This window comes from Serinus canaria, chromosome 1, assembly GCF_022539315.1.
Source record: "Serinus canaria isolate serCan28SL12 chromosome 1, serCan2020, whole genome shotgun sequence".
NCBI lineage: Eukaryota > Metazoa > Chordata > Aves > Passeriformes > Fringillidae > Serinus > Serinus canaria.
In genome coordinates this window covers 40,813,154-40,838,341 of record NC_066313.1, presented here as the reverse complement: position 1 = coordinate 40,838,341, position 25,188 = coordinate 40,813,154, and the positions used below count along the sequence as shown (strand labels likewise).

General features: G+C 37.8%; 1 protein-coding gene across 4 annotated transcripts in view; it reads right to left on the bottom strand.

The window, feature by feature from the left end:
* GRIA4 (glutamate ionotropic receptor AMPA type subunit 4) overlaps positions 1–25,188 on the bottom strand; it is a 215,708-nt gene that overhangs the window by 89,194 nt on the left and 101,326 nt on the right. For all 4 annotated transcript variants that reach the window (XM_009102785.4, XM_050978843.1, XM_018908441.3 and 1 more), the window contains exon 4: positions 502–686. In XM_009102785.4, the coding sequence (XP_009101033.1) occupies positions 502–686 (185 nt within the window). The remainder of the gene's footprint in view (positions 1–501; positions 687–25,188) is intronic.

The following is a 25,188-nucleotide window of genomic DNA, read 5'->3' as shown; positions in this document are numbered from 1 at the left end:
TAATTTTAAGGCTTTTTATGGCTAGAAATGCATGACCTGTGCTATTTGGCAAACAGAAAGAATAATGAATTTAAAATAATTTTTTTTTCCCCTCTCAGACAAAGCAGAGCTTTACCCCCATGAAGATACAGACTAAGCAATGGCAATTCAACAACACTAGGTTGTTCCAGCAACCCTCTGACCCTGATGCAGGAGGCATCAGGCAGGGAGGTGCTGGGAAGTGGGACCAAATGTGCAGCTGCCCTGACTGCTGGCACCTTTTGCCACCAAGGTCCTGAGGGGGAAAGGAGAGGCTCCCTGCCCTGACATGCCAGCTGCTAAGACAAGTATTGTAGATGAAAAGAGAGCAGAACAGTCAAGTGGACATACAAATATAGGCTGATGAAGTGAAAAAAGAAAATTAAAAGAATCAGTTTCATTTCCATTGACAAAATAAACAAAATGCAATCTCATCTGGAGTTTCAGTAGCATGTTTACAGTAACATTAAAAGCAGGAGTTACCTGTTCTAAGAGATTTTGAAGCCTCTCTATTTCACAGTCTATTACAAATTTCTTTTCTTGCCTTCGGTCCAGATCTTCTAAAAGCCGCCTGTAGCTGGCATCGTTAAAATTCTCCACACAGATGGCACTGACTTGCCAGCTATTTTGTCCTGCTTTTTCCATAATTGCTTGAAGTATTGAATAACCTAAAAGAGAAGGATACAATACACTAGTAACACAATCATTGCATTTTTTGAATAGGAATTGCCCTTAATCAATATTATGTCTCTTAACAGATGCCCCTGCAGGGAAGGGAAAAAGACAATATTTGAATCCTACCTATGGTGCTTGTCATGATCAGCATACAATATGCAATTAACAAATTTTCCAATCACTGGGAGTGATCAGAATGCTGAGCAGTATGGATAATCTTCATATGATTCATACACACAAACTCTTCCACTCAAGCATTTAGCTTCACAGATTAGTTTTGTACAGTTTCTGTATCTGGACACAGCAAAGGAAAAATCTGAGCCTCCTCATTCAGCAGAAGTATTTGCATGCCACAAAAGCATTCAAATGCTTTGGTTTGGGTTTCTTTTTTAATAGCAACACTTAATCCAAGCAGCTTCTAATGCTTCCTAGTGAGAATTCTTTGTTTAATTTAATTATACATATAAGTTATATGCCAGTATAGATGTATAAATAGAAATTATATTGAACTATTTCAGAGCTTCCATACAGCTTGAATCAATGTATGCAAAGAGATTAGAGGTTACTGAATGAAGGGTACCAGAGAAGCATTAACTGTTACTACTGGCAGGATTATTGCTCTTTATCAGTACCAGTATTTGGTGCTCCTGTGTTGTCTTTGAGGCTGTTCACAGATGGGAAAGGCAGTGTCCTGTCAGAGGTGTCCCCCTCAACCTGCAGGGCAGTCTCAGGCTTCCCTGGACCACCAGCCCTTCACCTTCTTCCTGCTTTTTATTTCTTTTTCCACTGGGGATGTGCAGTACAGAGGCAGCAGGGGAGCTTATGACATGACTTAGGACAGCTTGCAAACCTCATCTTGACTTGCTCGACCAACCCATGAAGGAGGAAGCATGTATTATTCTATTTTTCATCCAGAAGAGGAAGAGATTTTTTTTTAAAGCAATGAAGATTGTACACCTCATACCCAGAGCTGATGCTTAAAAAAACCAAAAAGAACAGAAGGACAGAAATGTTTCTCAATAACACGTTCATAAAAATGACACAATTCAGAGAAGCTCCTCCTTTCTAGAACCACAAGAAGATTGTGGCTTGTAACTCATGAGCTGGCAGAATTTCCCCCACTAGCTTTAAATGAAAGATTTCACTTCTTAAAAATCTTCCTTAGTGATGTGGCTGCCCAGTGGTAGCCTCTTTCTCTCTTCAACAAGAGTGTCCCATGCCTGAGTGCAGTGACCCTCAGGTGTCATTTTAATGCACTTAAAGATGCCACTGCATGGCAGGTTCCCTGGAGAAGAACTAAGAGATATCCCCAGAGGTTTCAAGAAGAATCTTAGTAAGTTACACTTCAGAAAGAGCACTTTTGAGTGCGTGGTTGCTAACTAACTAATTAGCAGAAGACCTCCAGCACAACAGAAATCTGAGTTTGCCTCCAGTCAAATGAAACTAGACGACAGTGTTATTAGAATTAAATTTTTGGGCACATGAGAAACTAATCTTCTTGCAAATCAGGAGTAGCTATTTTTCTGCTGGCTCCTATAACATTTGCAGTCTTTGAAATATTAACTTAAAATATGAATTTTCTTATCTTTATGACATTATGCACCAGCACTCCAAAATGAAGATTTATTAGGTTTTTCCCCCCAATTCAGATGACATATTTTAGGTAAAAATACTAACAATTATAATAAATACATAAAATGCAGAACATATTTTTTAACATAAATGAGATATTTATTTTATGAAACAGAATTTTATTGCAGGAAATGAATTCAAATACTCAACGTATCAAGTATTAAAACATTTCTGCACTCAGCATATATTTTTAACCCGATGACTGTTATTTTTTTTCAAAGAACCATCAGCTTTCCTGTTAATTGCTGCATAATTATTCTGCTTTTCCTGTTGCTATATTCAATCTCCTTTTTGCCTGTAATTATCTCTGCAAATCATGACGAGATTCTTTCCCAAGCATTGTATTTCTTGCTTCATTTCCTATTCATTTCCATATATAGACATATATTAAAACCACTCCAATGTTACAGGGGTCCCTGCTTCACTTAACACTGTAACTTTGACTTGATCTGTGCTACCAAGGCAGTCAACATTTACTTAATTCAGCTTCCTGACACTAATTAACATTTTCTTTGATTCAGAATGAATGGTGTTTGAAACAGCAATTGACATTCCCTCCTTCCTTTCTTATTTGATTTGGACAACTTCACTAAGATGTGTTTGGATCAAACTGGTAATTTATTCCAGCACAAAGCATGACAAATATCAGACAAACACATAGAAAGCCTTTTCTTCTATCTTGGATCAAGGTTTCACTTGCCACATTTCATTAGCAACTGCCTTCATTTAGGTATTTGAAGCTTCTGCAGTTTCTTGTTGGTAGCTGGCACTTAGATGAGGGTTTTCACAAGCAGGCACAACACAGCTAAACAGCACTAAGGGGGTATGGTGCAATATTCTCCATCTGACAAGTTCAGAATCCTTGTGCAAGTCATCAGTGACATGGTCATCTATTCAGTGTGCAGGAACAATTTTTAATATAACAGACTGACAAGGATGAAGTTTACACAGGATGAATAAAGGCATTCACAGGCTCAGTTGGATAAAAATTAGACATGCTGCAGAGAATGCCTATTTGTCCAAAATAATTGGCTACAGCTGACAAGGAAATAAAATTGATTTCTGCAAACATTTTATAAGGCAAAAATATCTGAAACTAACCTGGGATAATTCTCAGAAACTGAATGCTGCATTTCTATTCAAGCAAATTTCCTAATCTTTAGAAAGATGTTTGCACAAATAAAGACAGCAGACATGAATATTATAGCTGTCATCTAAAAGGTATTTATTTTCTGTTCACCTGCTGTTTATCCCCAGTTATGCTACAGAGAGATGAATGATTCATTTTGTGGAATACATTCCCCCCCATTTATTGTGAAACACTATTTATTGCATACAAGCAAACAAAAAAATCCCTAGGTTAGCTCATATCAGCTGAGCTGCACAATCCTTATTTTTTCTAAACACAATTATTTAACAAAATGTTTAGGACTATGCCAATATATAAAAGTAAGCTAAGTTCTCTCACAAGTTTTTTTAGTAACCCTTACTCATCAACTAATTCAACCTTGAAATGCAGACAACTCATTTATTAAAAAAAGACAAATGTTTGTGCCCAAGCATAGCTTTGAAGCCTGGAAATGTGTATCAAGAAGTTCCTGGTCCTTTACAGAGCCTGCCTTTTTTTTTTTTTTTTTTTTTTTAGTTAGCCAACTGCGAACTAAATAAACACCAACAGAGCTTCCTGAAAGCTCAGCTAAGTCCTTCCCAAATGCAAGGACATTATATGAAAGAAGGACTTCCTTTTCCTCTTTCTGGGACTGTATTCTGGGGAATTTTCCTCCAATGACCTGTGACGAGAAGTCTGCCAATTGATTTTTATAGGTCATTGCTTAAATGTAGATACGATTAACAACTGCTAAAGGACAAGTGATACCAACTCTACCTCAATATACTGGAACCCAAACACCAAACGGGCAACCCTGTAAAGATTTTGTTTTCTTGATCCCTTCTCTCATTGCTTTTCTGTTGTCTGGTCAGGTAGAATTGTGATGACATACCATACTGCTATTTTCTTTTCTTCTTCTTTTTTTTTTTTTTTTTTTTTTCCAAAAGAGACCACACTGTCATAATGCTGGGAAAAAAAACCCCATGGCCCCACACACCTCCCCCCCACCCCCCCTCTCCCCCATGAAAATTAAACTTTACTCTATTTGTTTCCTGTAAAATGAAAGCTGGAGATGCCTACAGCAAGAAATCCATGCATTGGGGTCAATACTACAGTTAAATATATTACAAACAAAATCTCAGATTCTTTGAGCCTTCTTCCCTCATTCCACAACCCACTGGCATTTTTTCATCAAGAAATGGATCAGCCACAGAAAAATAATATCATATGTGCACCTGGTGCTGTAGAGATATTAGTACTTCTTCAGAGTCAGATATCTTCTGGAGGCCAAAGTGTGTAAAATGGGTAATTTTGTAGTCCAGAATTCCTCCTACTCACTGCAACATTCCTGTGATTGAAGCCTATACACAACCTCCCTCCATTCAAGTAGCTGAAACCATATATATGGTGGCTGAGAAATATTTTTGATTTTAATATTTAAGTTAACTTTCAGACTTTTTTATTTCTCTTCAGACTTTCCCCTAACCAATTTTTTTCCAGCAGGATATGATTTGATTTCATTTATTTAAATTTAAATAAAAAGTAAAATTTGATATCTATATCTCTTCAGCATGTTAAGAATAAAGTGAAGATATAGGATTGCAATCTTGACTTATTTTTTCTGCTGGAATGCAGATATTTCCTTTCTTTTCTCCTTTTTTTTTTGTTTTCTTTTTTCTTTTGTTTCTTTTCTTGCTTGCTTGCTTTCACCAGAAAATAGTTCAGTGATCAATTACAGTGATATAATAAATTTCAATAACTTTCATCTTCCAGCAGCCTTTTCCTTCTGGGAAACCATTTCCCCAACCCTCTAAGCACAAGCAAACATTCCTGATGGGCTTGCCAGGACACAGACAGTGAAGTGGCTGTTTGCTCCAATCAGTAGCACCCCAGTAATAATTCCTATTTTGGAACTTTTGTCCAGTAACATATTACTAATTTTCTGCAATGAAGAGGATGCAATATTAACATATTATGACTGTATTTTACTATGGTTAGCAGACTAACAATACTGAATTAGTAAGTTAAGAGGTTAATAAACCTGGAAACAGCATATGCAATATATTTGTTATGACCCCAGGCATAGAAAACATCTCTGACAAACACGGGTCTTTTCCAAAGATGGGCTTATAGGGACTCATATGCTGCATGTTACTGAAATGCAAATTCATTTGCTTCTCTTTCCAGGCCAGTTAATTTTCAAATAGGAATAAATCTCATTCCCAAGGTTTACTAGGATTCCAAAAGCCCCATACACTGGTGGAGCTACTTTATGAAAGATACTTCCAACCATAGGAATTAATATTAGGGTGAGTTTTTATAAATCCAACTCACAGCAGAAGTGAAGAATGACCAATAAGTAATTTGGTAAATATAAGCCAATATATTTAAAATTCAGGACTCGATTAATGTTGTTTAATTCCAGCTGTTTACAGAGTAGTTGTCTAAGTTAATCATGCAAGCTTTCAAAGGAGAGACATGTGATCCATAAAACCCCCCATTTTTTTGGTCTTAGATATCTATCTCAAAAGTGCTTTTTCTTCAATGAATACTGAAGGAGTTTGGACATGAGGCTTAGTAAAAATATCTACCATTTATTTAATCTGGCCAAATCTTGCTGAGATGAATCCAGAAAATACAGCAATGAAAACCATACAAGAAATTTGCAGTATGAGTGATGCATGACCATACATTCCACCAATAACTACAAGCACTCAAAAACATGCATATTTCATTTTTCCTTGTTGCATTTATTACCTTTTTATTAACACACAATTTTATTTCAAATTTTGGTCGGCATAGAATTTCCAGAACTTAAAAAAAAATCACTTGCACCCCTGATTTTTTCAACAGTGTGAGCTGGAGCCAGAACTTTCAACAAAAAGCACATACAAACTGGCCAATTTGTATGACAGAGTGGAAGCTAGAACTACAGGTGTGTTCTGAGTCCTTCTTGGGTCTGATTCACAGAAAGGATAAAGAGATTGGAAAGTAACACAGGGAACTCAAGAAATAATTCCATCTATTCCTCTCTAACCCTCCATCCCCCAAAGAATAAAAAGCATATTTAAATATAATATAATATTATGAAGTATATTTAAAAAATTCTAGACAGATATCTTTCTTTGTCCTTAAAAATTTTTAAAGAAGATTCAGTCACATCCTAGGTAATATATTCATTGCTTAATTATCCTTATCATTAGGAGGTGCTTTCTAAAGTCTAACCAATGTCTCCCCTGGCATAATTTAAAGCCACTCATTCTTGTCCTGTCTCTAGTAGGCCTGGAGAACAGTTTGTTCCCTTCTTCTTAAAGCAATCCTTTATATAACTGGAGACTGTTGTTACATTTCTTTTTTATCTGCACTTCTGTTTCTGAAACATGATTCTCTTGGTTTTTCCTTGTGGAAAATGTTTTAGTCTCAATTCTGACAATTTTCCTTGCTTTCCTCTGGATATGTTGCAATTGATCCAAGTTTTTCCTGAAGTACATTGCGGAAAATGTGATGTATTTAAAAAATGTATTCCAGAGTACACACAGTGCTCTTAAAATTTTATCCTCTGCAAGTTTAACAAATGCATTCTGTATTTCTTCATACAAATCATTAACAAAGACACTGGAAAAAAAAAAAAAACCCTGCAACCAGAATGGATCAATACTTAATACCTCTTTATTTGGCAGTGACTCTCATATACTTCTTTCTGAGTTTGAGTGTGATCAGTGTTTGATAGGTCTTCTAGAAATTTCATCAAGAAAAGATTTCTTTAGCTCATTGCCATGTGTTGACCTTGGCTGGATGCTGGGTGCTCACCAAGGCTTCTATCACTCTTGCTCCTCAGCTGGATGGGATGAGGGAAAACGTGGGTCAAGACAAGAAAGGGAGACATCATTCAGCAACTACTGTTGTGGGCAAAACAGTCTCAACTGGGGAAAATTAATTTATTGCCAATCAAATCAGAGTAGAATAATGTGGAAAAAAAAATCTCTTAATACCTTCCCTCCACCTCCCCTTTCTTCAGCTATGCATATGGCTGTAGAAGGTCATTTTTGCCCAGAAAAGCTGTGGGTGCTCCATCCCTGGAAGTATTCAAGGCCAGGCTAGACAAGGCTCTGAGCAACCTGGTCTAGTGGAAGGTTCCCTGTCTGTGGCAGGGGTGTTTGAACTAGGTGACATTTAAGGTCTCTTCCAACCCAAACCATCTATAATTCTACAATCTGCTTGATTCTATAATCTGTGGACCTCCATGGGTTGCAGGGACGCAGCTGCCTCACCACGGTCTGCACCATGGGCTGCAGGGGAACCTCAGCTCTGGGGCTTGGAGAGCATCCTACCCCTTCTTCTGCACTGACACTGCCATCTGCAGAGCTCTTTCTCTCTCATATTCTCATTTCTATCTCTGTTGGACAGCTTTTTCTCCTTCTTAAACACAATATCCTATAGAAGCTACACCATCGGGGGTGGGCTTGGCTTTAGACTGTGGCAGGTTCATCTTGGAGCCAGCTGGCTTTGGCTCTGTCAGACATGGGGCAAACTTCTGGCAACTTCTCACAGAAGCCACCCCTGTAGACCCCCTTACCAAACCCCTGCCATGCCAACCCAAGGCATTGATCTAGCAAAATTTCATGGAAATATAAAAACTTGCCTTAGAATGAGACACGTAATTTTTTTCCAATGTCTAGAAAACAAAATAATTTTGTAATTTAATTTAGCTCTCTCTTCTATTGTATTTTTGTTTCAAATATTTTGGAATACTTGATGATAAAGAAAACTCCCTCTGAGATCATGTTTCTTGCCTCCTTGACAACTATGACCTTGAATGTTTTCTAGGTGTTTGAGAGACACCTTCAAAACAAGATCCTGCAATAGTGTATGGTCAGACTTTCTGCCATTCTGTCCCTTAATCCTTTTGAGACTGGTACCTGTGCAGCTTCATCTGCAGTATTTAATAATCCTTCTTTCCTGAGGACAACACAAAGCTACAAGAAGATGCTGTCAATATATTACAGCCACTACTTCTTTTTTTTCTTTTTTTTTTAAAGTCTTAAGTGGAGCAACATAGCCTAAGAAATGTGCTTTCAGGGAGCATATGGGAGGAGGTTTGGTTTACACCACAATGGGAATTCATGATCAAAGATTCAAGCTATGTCAGGTCCCATTAATGCTACACCCACTCAGAAGCAAGATTTTCCCCTTCTTTGCATTTCAGAGCCTGCAGCCTTCATATGAAAAACACTGTAAAGGTGTCTCATCAAAGTGCCAAGTGATAGAGATAACTGGGAACTTGAGAAGGACTGAAGAAAAGCCCTGGTTTTAAAGACAGTCTTATAGTTTTGGTTGGGCTTTCAGAGTTTTCAGATACCATTACCCTTCCCATTTCACGAAATGCCTTCAAAATAACATTGCAGGCTCATAATCTTTCTTATGACAAGCATGCATGGAGATGAAAACATCCAAAGGTACTTACAGATAAATGCCAAAACCAAATTTTTTTACCTTGCTAGCATTTTATATATTATTTGCCTTTATTTGTCTATTTTCAGTTATGCCATAGGCTTCAGCTACAACTGGCTCAGGTGAGAGGTCGTTGGCTCCTCTGTAGTTCACAAGCAGTAAGGAGACACTTTCTCAGCAAATTTTAGCATATTTTTTCTACAGAATTTTAATGCTGAATTAGAAACTGCATGTAATCACAGTGCTATTAAAACTTTACAAACTTTTACCCAAAAACCCCCAGCAATTGAGCTAACATGTGGAATGAAAGAGGGAAAAAAAGAGAAGCATGTGTTATGCTTACCCTCTGTCAGACCATCTATGGAGCCTCTATAAATAAACATTTATCTGATATGTCATCTTGGGACAATTTTTAGGGCTAATCTCTATCAGTATTTTTAATGAAGAGGCAGAAAAGAGGAAAAAATGAATCCACTTTGGAAGAAAAGAAAATAAGTTCAAATATTTTCCTTATTACCTTTTGCCAAAATTCTTTCACTAAAACCTATAGTTTGGAAGACTGATAGTAATAAATTATCCTTCTTGCACAATATCTTCATTCAGGCATAGCTGTTTTCCAGAAGTTGCTAGCTTGCCAACAATTTACCTCTCTAGTCTCAGTTCAACAGGATTTGCTTTGCCCTGTGATGGTATACAAATGTACAAGAGGTTTGTGTAAATAACATCCTAAAGAACCATGTCAAAGAATATTAGCACTGTGAGCTAACACTCTCAAGAGCTGGTATATCTTGAAATTAGCAGTCCCCTAATGTATTATGGTTAATATATTGTGCTGCTGTCTTTATATTGGCACGTACTACTTTTCCCCATATGGCATCTGTCCTGTGCCCTAGGGCAGAACTGACTGCAGGTACTAAATGAAGATCTCGATGTCAGCTCTTCTGCCTCCTTTCTATAGGGATTTGTTAGAAAAGTAGTGTTTTACTATAAAATACCTGGCAGCCTCAGCCTACTGCCTGTGTAATTTCTAATGCTTGCCTGAGAGAAAATAGAAAGAACAGTCTTCAGACTGAAACGACGGATATTCACATTATCAAAGATTCTTTTGAAAGAAGTCACAACCTTAATTCTATCTCTATGCATTTGTGGCCATGTCCATATTTACTGGCAGCTACACAGCAAATAATATTTAGGACCTTACTCCTCCCATAAATTCTATTTGTAGATCCCAGGCAAACTTTTTCTGATGATAAATTTCATTTAAGATGTTTTTGAAAACTACATTTTTAAGTATTTACCTCTATCAGAAAAATGTAATAATCCCTGGGAAAACAGGACTTAAAATCTGAATGCTATGTGATGGTTACCACTGGTCTGAAGTAAGTTTGAAATAAGTCTTACTATATCTTTTAAACTGACACACGGACCACAAATTTATTAGAAGTTAATTGCTTCCCCAACAAAAAAACAATTTGGAGAAAATCCTAAAAACCTATAATTTTCTTCCAGCTCCTAAAATGAATTCAGTGCTTTTCTTATATGGACCAGCATTAAGATGAGGTTCCTTCTTTTTGAACTGGAGCAGCAACTTGTGAAACATCTGAAGATTTCATATAGTGGCTTTTACTGAAGTGCAATGACAATGATCATTCCCCTTACCTGGCTTCAAATTCAGTTTTGGGTCTCTCACTGCAAGAAGGACATTGAGGGGCAGGAGCATGTCTGGAGCTGGGGAAGGGTCTGGAGCACAAGTCCTGTGAGCAGCAGCTGAGGGAGCTGGGGGTGTTCAGCCTGGAGACAAGGAGGCTCAGGGGGGTCCTCATCACTCTCTGCAACTGCCTGAAAGGAGGGTGCAGCCAGGTGGGGGTCAGCCTCTTCTGCCAGGTAACAAGTTACAGGACAAGAGGAAATGGCCTCAAATTGCACCAAGGAAGATTTAGATTGGATATTAGGGAACATTCCTTCATGAAAAGGGTCCTCAAGCCTTTGTGCAGGCTGCCCAGGGAAGGAGTCGAGTCACTAACCTGGAAGGCATTTAAAAGATGTGTAGAGTGAGGTACATGGCTTAGGGGTGAGCACAGCAGTGCTGGGTTAATGTTTGGACTTGATCTTAAGTTTTTACAACCTAAATGATTCTATGATTCTACAATGTTAAATAATGCACCTGCCAGGCACTTCATCTTAGGGACTGCAAGTATCACTCTCAACTAAACCCTGAAAAGGGCTCAGAATCTGAGTATCTTAAAAAAACCCAAATCCTACATATAAAAAACCCAAATCCTACATAAAAAAAAGAAAAATAAAAAGAAAACAAAAAAAAAAAGTGAGAAAACATTTAAATAAGTTCTTTTAAATATTTCGAGACATTACAAGTGTACATATATATGTACATAATAACAAGTAAATACATCTGTATGTATGCATATCCATAACTGCTTTATATGAACTTGTGCAAACCAGCATGCAAAGAAATAACAAAAATTTCAAAGAAGGGAAACGAGCAGAGAATGTGGATTGCTTTGGCTTCCTGCTCTCTTCCAACTCTTTTCAGTACTCCTTTGAAAAGAACGGGCAGAGCAGAAGGCACTTAGTAACCTTGCCTCATGCAAGTGTCTTCACAAACACTACTATCACAGTCATTGCTATACAGAACTGATCCTTTCCAGCAATGCTGTAAGACTAATGTAACACCTAGATACTCAGACAGAGAAACAGGGAAGACAATGATAAGATCTTCACAGAGAGCACTGGACTACTCCTACATGGCTGAATCTCCTTTTGGTGCCCACATTTAAAAAATTAGTGCTAAAATATTTGACAGAGGTCAAAGAAGCAAATCAAGGTGATTTGAGGCCAATATATAAAACATGCCTTAGAGCTAGAGTATTACAGAATTTATCTCAACTGAAATTTTGACTGATTTGAATTTGGGTAATTTTGAGCTAGTTCATCCAGTATCCTTTGCCATGCAGCAGAAGCAAACAGACACCTTCTTGAAGGCAACTCATAAAACCCCTCCATCATGTGTCTCATGTACTTTTTGGAGAGGACACTCTACCATGTTTAAAATGAAAAATCCCAATATTAGTATTTCTCAGGTTCAATGAGAACATTGAACACTATTAACATAATGTTATGCATAAAGAGCAGGAATAAAAGCAATCAGCAATATAATCACAGTATCAGCCACTGACAATCTTTAAATTTCGTTCTACTATTTTGTATCTACATTTCACATAAGAAGATACAACATTTCATTTAAGTGGAATTATAAGTTAGGTGACTTTTATGCTTCTCTTGTGGAGGATGGTCAGCTACACGTAAGTTTCCTTATTCTGGTGAAGGGATTTGCATACAATTACAGAGACAATTTCAGTTCCTAGCAGGAACAAACACAGAATGAAGTAAGTACTCATCATATGATTAGACTAATTTACTACATCCCACTAAGGCAAGCTATATGCCAAGAAGTAATCATAAACTAATGTTCAAACCTCTGGTAGAATGAATACATTTAACAAATTCAAATTAAATTTCAGCTGTAGGAAGTGACATTTAGTGGGAAAGATGGAAATGGGCAAGGTATAATGGAAAGTTAACAGGTAAAAGAAAACAGACATTGAAAGCTGTGACTGGCCTGTCTGAAAAAAGACCAGGGAAGAAAATAGTGAACAAAATCCTGGCAAGCTTCTAGTATGAAATACATGTTGATCAGGACTTTGGTTAGTTTAATGCCAACTGACCTTGGCATTAATGTCTGAAAATGAACACAGTGACCAGTCAATAACCGCTCCATAAAAGTTAAGTGCCTGTGACGTTTCATTATACAATGGCACTTGCATTGACCATTTTGAAAGCAAATGATCTTAAGAACTTTGCTCATTTTAGAGCTGGGTATTTTCCTTCCCCTGAACAGCTGTTTATTTGCAGAAAAGCACACTCTGGTGTAATCCCGAGTCTTAATGAGCAGAAGCGAGCATTTCTGCCTTGGACTTGCCAGGAGAAAAAAAATACTAAGGTTTCAAAAGAGTGGAAACATCTCTTTAATAAGAATGGATGTTGCTTAATTATTTCCATTTAGGGCATCACCGTGAATAAAAACAATAGGCACAATTTGGTATCTGCATAACTGTTACCTGCAGTGGCAGCAAGATACCTGCTCTGTATTCCTGGTCAAGAAAGCATGGAATTCTGCAACTGTCACTGAATGCCCCTGAGTACACTGTATCATGATCATCAGGACTGAGCATGTCCTGGGTGGTTTAGTCTAAACCTCTCCAGCAAACCCACAGCATGAAAACAAAGCTGAAATAGTCACCAAGGCAGAAAAAGACAGAGAAAATTACTCTGCAGCTTGGTACAAAGAATATTTATCAGAAAGGTGGAAAACATTTAAGGCAGTCTTGTCTTCAGTGGATAATTAGTTTATAAAAGAATATCTGAAGAAGCTGCAGAAGATGTGGGAATTGGCTGAAAAAACTTAACTGAAAAATAATACATTACAGAGGGACTTTCTGTATCTGAGAGGAATGAGAAGTGGGAACACAGGAACTGCTCAGTGGATATAAGATACTTTTAAAGTCCTAGAATATGTATTTGGCATTTTGGATTTTAATTTAAGTTGAAAATAAAATAGTAAATATGGTTGAATTTCAGTTGTACTAGTGCAAAACCAGAAAAAAACCCACTTTGACCTTTTTTTTTTTTTGATGTTTCCACTTCTGTACTTGGAAATTAAAATCTATTTATTGGAAATGAAAATCTATTTCTAAAAATCTACAGCAGAAGATAATTCATTTAAAAACCCAGTATTATTTAATTTTATTTACACACTGCTGCCAGAAACAACACTATCTATGCCTATTGCTCAAAAACCACTGTAGGAAAACCTGCTGCCCACTAATAGTTCTTTGTGTATTTTGGCTTGTGCTTCCATTGCCCTTTTCAATGTGATTGACAAGACATTATTTCACAGTACAGTATCTTAAATGCTATAAATTACCTCAACTGTCTTATTTTCCTAAAGAGATACAATGTAGATTTGAATTTTCCAATTTGCTTAAAGCAGTGACATCCAACCTTTTCAACATGAGCCCTGAAGCATTATTCCAAAAAGAGCAGTGGGCCACAATTATTCCTTGAGGGTATTTTCTCTGGAAGCAGAGTGGAAGGAAATGGGCATCACCCCTGGCTCCCTTGCTGGGGATCCTAAAGTGTCACCAAGAGACCAGGCTATAGCTGTAAAATTGCACAGAATTCCTTAAGCACATTGTGTTTTGCTTGTGATATTGAATTATGCCCAGTGGCAGCCTGAAGGAGCTCTCACGTGGCAGCTTTGTGCCGTGGCTCCAGGCTGAGAAGCACATGGTACAATGTCCCCAAAGTACAAAAGACAGGGTGACCTCATTCCTCCTGCTAAAGTTACCTGCTAACTCAGGTTCCAAATCATTGAGCCAAATCTCAGGCTAATTAATTGCAAATAAACAAACATCACCATTACAGAAACTGGACATTTGCCTACGTCCCTCATGGGACAGTTTCATAAGAGACAATTTGCACAGATATAAGCAGAGGCAGCAGGCGCTTCCCTGCTGAGCTGTTAACCCTGGAGATGATGGGAGGACAAAAATCTCAGTATTGACACTCTGCAGGACATTTACACCAAACAACCTTGCTGCAGTTGGCAGGACTGTGTACATTTGCAAAGTCGTCCTGTGTGGTGTTGTTCCCCACGTTCCCTCCACGGACCGTCTGTCCTGGAGCCAGGCTGCTTCCATGGCCTGGAGCTACCTTGAAGCACCATGCTGTGTCCTCTGGGGTTGTTCATGACAGACACAAAGGAGAGATTTCTCCTTAAAATAAGGAAGAAAACATAAAGCCTCTATTCATGGAAGAATACAAGATACCAGTTTCAGCATACATTTAGCATTCTATAGATGATGTCTCCTTGACTTGTGTATCAATAAATGAAGACTTAAAAAAAACCCTTAATGTCTTCATTTAGGAAGGTATTTGTGCATGAAAAAGAGTTATAATTACTTAACAGATATTTATTTAAGGTTGTATCTCTGCTTGAGAATGTTAATATTCACAATTTAGCTTTCATCTCTATGGCAGTTAAAATGAACCAGTCTTTTTCCAGTGAAAGAGTCTGGTGTTAATGCATTTTTATGATTAAAAAGGTTATTCTGATCCTGAGACAGCTATCTGAAATATAGGCATGTACGATGCAGCCTGTAGTAGAAAACGTGGATAAAATTTTAGGCATGTTGATAGGAATAACTTTATTTGCTTAAGTAATGTTGTGCTCAAAGGCTTCATTGTTCCAGGTGCTGGACCAAGTACATGTGCAAAAAAAGGTCTCGAGAAAGATGACTTTGGAAACCAAATAGACTCGGAGGTAGGACAAGTTGTTTATTCCTACTTTTATTTTTAATTAGGTGAACAAGACATTTCAGTGGAATTTTTCATACTTATCAGTCTGAAAATAAAATAATTTGCTTCTAAATGGACATGCAATATTTCATTTAAAAGTAGGATGATTAAAAATATGCAATACAAATTACATATATATTGGATAGACATATATTCCTATTTTTATTTATATTTGTTTCTTTTGAAATATTCTTAGGAGCAAATAATTTAAATAATTTACTTTGCATTTTCCTTTCTATCATTCTTTTTCAGCATAACAGATAAGTCACTACACAGTCCATACTCTAACTTGCATTTTCACAGAATAAGAACTAGAGAAATATTCTGTGTGTGGGTGTTAGGATTACTTATAAAAGGCAGGACAAATCCCATTGCATAACTCATAAAATATTCGTATTGACTTAAGCTAGAACTACTCACGGGAGAAGAAGCTGGTTCAATATTTGAAATCTGATATAATTAAAATTTGAGAGCATTTAATTCCAAAACCCATTTAATGCATTCACTGAGTTTTAACTGTAAAACAACTAAGTCTGTGCCAGGTGAAAATACAATTGACAAAAAGAAGTTAAAGATAACAAAGAACCAGATATGAAAATGAAATCCCAGTATGCTGGCAAAACTTTTCATCTGGAGGGAAGGCAGGCAGGAAGGGGACCCTCCTTTGAAGGACTAGGACTGGACACTAAAACTGCTGTCTTGTCACAAAAGATATTAAATTTTATAGGTGAATTTGGGTAGTAAACATGAAAAAACATGGTCTGGACTGGAACTGATGTTTTATTCCTGTGTTAAATATTGTCGTGATATACTTTCTTCCCCAAGAAATAGATTATTTACTTTTTAGACAGTGTTCACCTGTTCTGTGCAACTTTTTGTAACTTATCCTTCATATACATTCAGTTTTACAACTTCAGGGTGGTCACAACATATGTGGCACAATTTTGGCACATGGTTCAGAAAGCTGCTGCATATGTTTTATGACTGTATCAAAAAAAAAAAAATAAAGCAACAGGTTCTGATTTTTAAATGACATGCCTTATTTGGAAACTGAACACTTAAACAGGCCTAAACATGTCTATCATAGATAAGCATAGTTGTTTTCTATAGTATTCATGACATTTATGTCAGTTGATAATCAGCATGCCAGTATGTCAATATTAGCTGTTTCCTGGCTGAGGAGAACTATGCAGGTGAAGTGTAAGAAATATTCAGTGGATTGCAATATCCAAAGCAGCCTTCTACCCTGGAATGTACTCAGCCACTTAATACTCAGGTTAGTTAACAGCTGGCTAAGAAAGCAACTTTAAAAAACCCCCAGCCTCCCATGCTAAAACTAAAATGCTACAGAACATTTACCAGGGAGTAAACTGCGGCAAACTGGTATTTCACCATTCAGTCTGAAAAGCAACTTCCAGTGTTGGCACAGTAAGTTGCTCCAGGCATGCCCCAGGCTTGCATGTCAACTGAAACCCAGGAGGATCTGAACTTGTGGTCTCATGCCACTCAAAACTGGTACCAGAAAAGGCCTTTATGCTGCAACACAGTAATATTAAAAAAAAAAAACTACCTTGTCTTTAGGTTCCTAATCATATCTTCTTGCACATTCTCACCTAAAAGCCACACTTTTCCATTACACTCTGGCGCCCCAAGGGTTTTCTATCCTGCAGGTTTATTACAATTCAGGTTAAAAAAAAGCAACAAATGTATTCTGACTCGATGCTTTTAAGACACATAATTAAAACATGGCAAAATACCTAACTCTCCTATATTAGCAAAGCCTGTGCCAATGCCTAACCTTATCCTTGGGAACTTCCATCTGTGTTCTGAAAAGGCACCTGAGAATCTGCTTTTATACAGTAGCCCTAATTACAGCAGGCATGTCCCAACAAATAGTTCTCATAAATGTCACAGGCCAAATTTCAAAGTAATACAACTTGCAGTACAAGCTACCTGGATGGGATAAACTTATAAAGAGTGATTTAAGAAAGAATGAACCTCAAAGGTGCTGTCATTCACTTGGGATTGCAAAATACACTTACAAATCAAATTTTATACTGGATTGGCTCTTTGTCAGTTTGCAAAATGTCTTGATTTTCCAACAAAAAGGAAGGAGATAACAGGAAACCAGGCATCTGAAAGAGCAGACAGTAAAATGGGCACATCTGATGAATTAGCACCCTGAGATTTTCTTTTCCTGGTATTGCTCCTGATATTGGTCTCTTCAGGATTTGTGAGCTATCTTCATGTTGGACTCTCCCTGAAGATTAAACCCATGCTTCATTAGAGTACTTCATTGCTCTATAAGGGGTTTATAGGCACCTGAGTAAATTTATAGAAGTCCAGATCCACAGATTTTGTGTTGGATCTGAGTATCTGTTTAATGGTGCTTTTTAATATAAATGCTTCTTTTTAAGAAATACAAAGACTTAATCCACAAATGTAATGTATTCACCTGAAAAAGGTAAAAAGCCTGTGGGAAGTGCCCAACAGCCTGGGAAACAACCCTACATTCTATCTTAGTGCAATAAAATCACATTCAGTAACTTATTCCTCATTTTTAGAAAGCAGAGTGCCGAGCTACTCTAAGTGTCTAGCCACTCCAAGGCTGAAATTAAGGATTACTGAAAGACTGCAGTAATCAAGTTCAAAGATACTGGTGATAATCACATGAAACCCATGACTGTTCCTCATTACCTAGCATGGGTATATTACCTTGAGTTAAACCTCCTCCAATTCTCTGGAGCGTTCATGATTGTTACTCTTGCCCACACTCAAACACGCCGAATCAGGAAAAGGGAATTAAACCTTTCTATGCTATTTAGTCCCACATGCCCTCTAACAATTCAATGGAGAATTTCATCTGGTGCTTCTGCCTGCAATCTGATAAAACAGAGAGGGCTTGTTCCTGGCATTTGGAAGCAGCTGAGCCCAATCCTGGAAGCCTGCTGAATCCTCTTCTTTCCCCATAGGCAGGATTTTGTACCAACTCTTATTCCAAAAGGATGTATGCATCTTTTACACAATATGGAAGAAAAAATGAACCTAAAACCAGAATAATTTGTGTTTGTGTATGTCCCAGTGAAAACCAAAGTCCTTCTAGTAATTACAGAGGGGACTCAGTCCATTAGATGTCAATACAGGCAAAATACAGCCAGCAAGATAGAAAATATTTTTCAAAGGGGCTTTTGCCAATTAACAGGTTTTTTTGTTTGTTTGATTGATTTTGGGGGTTATTTTTTTGGTTTTTGGTTTTGTGTTGGTGGTTTGTTTTATTTTGCTTTGGTTTTGTTTTTTTTCTTTTTTTTATTCAAGGGGCTGTTTCATTTGACTGGTCAAAATCCGAGTTTTTGTTGGTTTTATTTTTAATCTGACAAGTAGACATGACACTCCAGTGAACAGCAAGAGGAGAAAAAGTCTCCCTGAAAATATGGCTTAAGTGTTGGGCATAGGATGAAGTCCAAAAGGAAGGGAATTAATTTCCTAAAAGCCCTGCCATAGACCAGTGTATCTAATAAAAGAGAGGAGTTACTTGACCCAAACAGTCAGAAGAACTCCCCACCAGACACTGAGACACAATAAGAAACAGAGAGGCAAAGTCTATGAAAGGGTCAGGCATTTTCAGAAACTTATTTTTCCTTGACAAGTAAAAAAAAATCCTGACAGTTCTTGGTATTTTATCTTCTAAGAAGCTTGATCTTTCTTTTACCGTAGTGGTGTTTCTAGACAGACAGTATCTCTGACCCTTAGTTTACAAAACTAAATCCTACATTTCATGGAGAATTTGAACAGGATCACTTTCTATTTATTTTGGGCTCTTCTTGGATTATTCAGATAATGTTGGTTTTTCCTAATGGCACGGACATTTGCAAAAGTAAGACAATACAAAGCCCAGGACTGGGGAACACAATTTTGCAGAAATTAAAACAGGAGAATTTCTTATTTTGTACTATAAGTTCATTGATTGGTTATTGATCATGGGTGATTTATACTGCATATAGTATTTTCTAAGTCTTCTGCAGTATTTATCATTACTGTATGCTTGAATCTGAAAAGTGGGTTTTATCCATACAAAACTACCACTATTACTTAGAAATTACCAAATATCTAGTTCTTCTCAGAATCCCTCTTTCTCCAAGAGAAGCCACAAGAATTAACTGGCTAAAAGTCTTCAGCACCAAATAATAATAAAAAAATTATCCATCCTGATCAGCATTATGCACATGAATGCTAACAATCATCCTTTCAAAGCACAAACCATTTATTTGTTTGGAGTTTGGAAAGAAATAAAAAAAAAAAAAACCATTAAGAAGTGCTAGGAAGCACATAGACTACTTAACATAACTCAGCATGAAATCTCAGGAGATAATTGAATACTACAGCACCTTGAAGAGTGGTATCCAAGTAAATTCAGTTCTCCAGAGGTATGATAATCTAATATCCTTGACACTTTTCTCAGGGCTGTTTGAAAAATCTTTAATATGCAAAACCCCCCTGATACTTAAGAAGAAGGCAGATGAAATATGGAGCTCAGAGAGCAGAACAGTGGTTTCCAATGAATCAATGAACATCGTGAGTTACGCACAGTAATCTGCTGCTCGTTGCAATGTGTACTAATAAAGATGAGTGGTTAAAAAAATCTATTTAGGCAGCCTTTGTGGTGGGGGTAGGGGAAGGCACAACTCATGCATGAGAAATGCTTTCAAATGCCTGTCATGTCTTCAGTATTGCTTTTTAAGAAACCATTATGACAACAATATATGTATTGTAAACATTAAATATGAAGAAATAAATTTTTTTCCTCCTCTTAGTAATGTATACAGATGTGGTAAGATTTTATATAGGCTCAAAATGAACCTATAATTGCCAAAAAAATTACTCCTTCATTCATGTTCTGAGGAAAAAAACAACAGAAGGCATGAAAAGGAGAGTAAAATGTAAAAAAAATCTTAAAGATACTTAAAAATAAAAATTCACACGTATGTAAATTTAGAGAATAATTAAAAGACACAAAAATATTTTAAGTGCCTTAATATAAACTATTCCAGTCTTTCTAACACAGTTTTCTGGGGAAAAGGAATAAAAACAGTAATGCCCATAGTACACAATACCATTACCAGTAATTAATGTGTCCCTTTCTCTGCGTCCTAAATTCTGAATGCTAAAAAAGGTAAAAATTACATTAAATTCTCCAAATCCTTTGCTACCATCGTCCCCAATATTCCCATTTCTAAATTTGAGAGATACACATTTGATGCCTGAACTGTTGCAAGGATAAAGAAAGGTATGTCTATCTGCATTGAACAAAGATTGATTGCCAATGGTTCAATGCCCAAATGGACACCAGTAACGAGCAGTGTTCCTCAAGGGTTTGTGTTGGGACCAATAATATTTAATATCTTCACTGATGACACAGGCAATGGGACTGCTCACCAAGTTTGCACATCACACCAAGTTGAGAGGTCCTGTGTGTTCATAGGTGGACACATTGCCATCCAGAGAAACTTTAAAGACTTGAGAAGTGAACTCATGAGAACTCAAGAAGTTCATCAAGGCCAAGTGCATGGTCCTGCACCTGGGTCAGGGCAATCTCAGTATCAATACAAACTGGGGGGACGAATGGATTGAGAGCAGTCCTGATGAGAAAGACTTGCCAGTATTGCTGGAGGAAAAACTGGACATGACCTGGAAATGTGTGCCTGCAGCCCAGAAAGCAAACCATATCCTGAGCTGTACCAAAAGCAGCGTGGCCAGCACATCAAGGGAGATGATTTCTCCCATCTACTCTGTGCTTTCCTTTCCTGAGATCTCATCTGGAGTAGATTTCCTGTTCTGGGACCCAGAACAAGAAAGAATGGCTATGTTAGAACAAATCCAGAGGATTGCCACAAAAATGGCCAGAGGGCTGGAACAGTCAGAGATGGACAGAGCTGGGGTTGCTAAGTCTAGACAAGACAAGACTCTGGGGAGACCTTATTACATCTTTTAATATATAAAGTGGGCTTATAAGAAAGATGGAGAGAGGCTTTTTGCCAGAGCCTGAAGTGGCAGGACAAAGGACAATGGTTTTAAGATGAAAGAAGGTAGATTTAGGTTGGATATAAGAAAGAAATTCTTTACAGTGAAGGAATCCTTTCCAGTGAGGCTGGTGAGGCACTGGAAGAGGTGGCCCAAAGAAGCTGTAGATGTCCCATCGCTGCAACTGTTCAAAGGCCAGGCTGGATGGGACTCTGAGCAACCTGATGTAGAGAAAGATGTCCCTGCCCATGGCAGAGAGGTGGGACTAGATGACCTTTATTAGTCGTTTTCAACCCCAACCATGATATGATTTTATGAAAATAGAAGTACTTAAATTATAGGCAACAAGACCCATTAGAGAAAGAAAGAATATTTATTTCTCAAAAGGATCTCCTAAAATGTAAAGACCAGCACCACAAAATATTAAAAAAAATCCTATAGAAAACTGTGAGAATTAGGTGTTCAAGTGCTTTTGCAGACCTAGCATGGTGACCATGTTGCTGGGGGATGAGCTGGGCATCAGCCTGAAGGTGGTGAGCAATTGTATTGTGGATCACTTGTTTCTCCTGGGTTGTATTCTCCCTCTCTCTTGTTTCATTACTATAATTATTGTTAATATCATTAGTATTATTATATTTTGTTTTGATTCAAGTATTAGAATCTTCTTATCTTAATTGACAAGATTTACTTTTTCTTTCTGATTTTCTTCCCCACTGCGGGGTGGGGTGGTGGGCAGTGAGTGAGCAGCTGCATGGTATGTATTTTCTGGCTGGAGTAAAAACCCCAACAGCCCCCAAGGCACACTACCCAGCACCAATACCTGGCTGCAAACTGGGGTTTGTACAGATAATCCCAAGCCTTCAGCATAATTAATGCTGCCCACAGCACGCCCACCTTAGCACTCATGCACACAAACTGTAACCAATTGTTGATAGCATTGAAGATAATGTCAAAAGCCCAGCTAAAGTCCAGCTTAACACATCTACTCACAACAGTACTAGTTTCACCCTGGTCTGTGGAGTCAATATTTTGATCATAGAAAGCAATCAAATTGTTCAGGCACAGTCTTGCTCTGGTAAATCCATGCCGGCTATTCCAAATCACCTCCTTGTCTTTCATACATGCAGAGCAGTTACTCCTTAACTGTTTAGCAGACTGAGCCTCTTCCCCAAATCCTCTTTCTTTCCCTGAAGATGGGTATGAAGTTTTCCTTTTCCATGTCATCATGAACCTCCTCTTGAAAAACAAGATCTTTCAAAGACCACAGAGAACAGCCTTTAAATTATTTCAGCTGGTTTCTTCAATACTCTTGGATAGAAACCATCTAGTACCATGGGTATGAATAAAAACAATTGGCTTAAAAGGTCTCTCACACACTCCTTCTTCATTCCAATTCTGCCACTTCGCTCTTTGATTTTGAGGGTCTGAGGGCAGATCTTCCCCATAAAAATCAAAGTAAAAAGGCATTGAGATTTTTGTGCACTTTTCCACTCTCCCACTGCTCATTGGACAGTGAGCTCACATGGGTTTTTTTTTCCTCCTTCTTCTGCCAATACACTTTCAGACACACTTGATACACCTTTTTTGATCTTGTTCGACTCCACAGGTCCATTCTTGAATCATGTACTGTAGTCCTTCAGAGAGCCTGTCCCTGCTTCCATTTTCAGTGGACCTACTTTTTATATTTGACCTCTGTCAGGAGTTCCCCATTCAAGCACCTGCCATGCTTGCTTGACTTGCTGCCCATCAAAAAGGATAATCTCTGTGCTTTGAGGAAAATGTCGTCGAAGATGAACTGGCTTCCTGGGAACCTTCCTCTACAGGGTAGAAATCTGTTGGACCATGCCAAGAAGATTCCTAAATGAGCTGCTCTCCTTAAAGCCAAGGCTCTGACTCTATTTCCTCTTTTTCTCAACTTGAGGAACACAGAGTTGCTGCTTATAAAGCTGCCATTGCCTTGCCCACCTCCAGCCTTACTCTATCTTGTTTGTAACTGCAAGTTTAACAGGCCCTGGTTATAACATTCACTGCCTGTTTCAAGAAACCATCTGGATGTGCTTCAGAAATCTCCTATGTTGCTTGCATTCTACCTTTTTGCATCTTGACCACTTGTCAGGGCAGCTGAAGTTCCCTGTGAGCAGCAGAGCCTGCAATTTTGAGGCTTCCTCCAGCTGCCTAAAGGTTTCCTCCACTTCCACTTCTTGACTGCCTTTAACAGAGGTACCATCACACCTGCTTATCTGTCTTTTGCCCCTCACCCCCATGCTCCAGGCCAGTTTGCCCCATAGGGAATTTCCTGGACATTACAGTAACCCCTTTGCACAAAGCACAGCACTGGATCCTGTCCATCTCCTCCATGCCCTGCAACACTCCCATCCTTTGGCCACTGCACTTTCTGTAACCCACAACATTGGTGGCCATACAGAGACACCCAATCCCGCTTGCTTGTTCCATATGCTCTCTGAATTCAGCCACAGAAAATGGGGTGGGATTACAGCCACAATTTTTTCAATTTTTTCACCCGGGGAGAACATGAGAGCCTCTCCCACTACTCCGTTCCTTGGTGCTTTCTCATAGCCTGCTTTCTCATGGCCTCCCAATCCCCCTTCAAGCCCTCTGATACATTCCTAAATAAACAGACTTGCAGGTAATTTTGATTTTTAGGCCTAAATGTGACAGTTAAGACAAGGAATCAAATTAATTTTTATGTAATCAGAACACAAGTGTGCCTCAAATTATTACTATTGCTCCTTATTATCTTTTTCCTCCTTTCTTTACTTAAAATGAGCTGATTGAGCTTACATTTTGAAGTAAATTCTTACACTAAAGAAAGGCCTCAAAAGCAAATTGTAGACTTCTAGTAATAGTATTATAAAAACATATTTCCTGTTGTAGTATAAACAACAAATAATTATGGGTATCGTGAAGCATCATTGCTAAGGAAACCATATTTGTATTAGCTCCTATTCATTGTTCACTTTAGATTCTTATCAGAAATATACTATTTTACAATACTTCTTGGAGTATCCTCTAAAATCCCTGCATATGGGTTCAAGCTGAAAATCTGAATACTTCTCTGATTGGATTGGAGCTTTTTTCCATATAAAAAGACCAATAATAGGGTGAGATTCAACTTGTCAAAAATACATTATATATATTCCATTTTCTCTCTTTATTTCCCCATTAATTTCTTTCTTTTCATTTCTAGGCATTAAAACTGGTATAAAAGGATCAGCAGTCGATGCAGTATGTCTCTAGCCTTGCATTAGCTCACATAGCAGGCCTGATAAATTGGCTATGATTTCAGGACTTTATATAGCTCTCATTATCTTTTTCTACAGCAAAGGAGGTTTGAAAAACAACATCCCTCCTTCTGCATATTGTACTGTAAATGTAATATAAACCAGTTATATTAGCACTTACCTATATAATTAGTGGAACAAAGCTCTTAATAGAACAATTTAAAACAGACCCTTCATACATTAAGCTAGTGTTATGCCCTTTTTACTCTCAAGGAATTGCTGAATTTCCAACCCACATGCTTAATATAAAAATAAAGTGGCAATGAGGTACGGTGAAAGGAAAAAAAAAAGATTGTGCTTGACTTTGGAGTGTTTATTTTATAAGCTTATAAGTATGAATAAAGAGGTATATGCTCTTCATACACATTAGGCATCATCCTTTCCTCCCAATCAGAACCTGAATTTGCACCAACCCTACATCCATTTGCCTTTACAATTACTACTTTAATCTCCTTTCTTTCTAAGCTTTCTGAATCCACTGCTTACATTCCCTTTAAGCATATTTGTCTGCCAGGTCCCTCTCAGATCATCTTGTCTGCTTTCCCACCT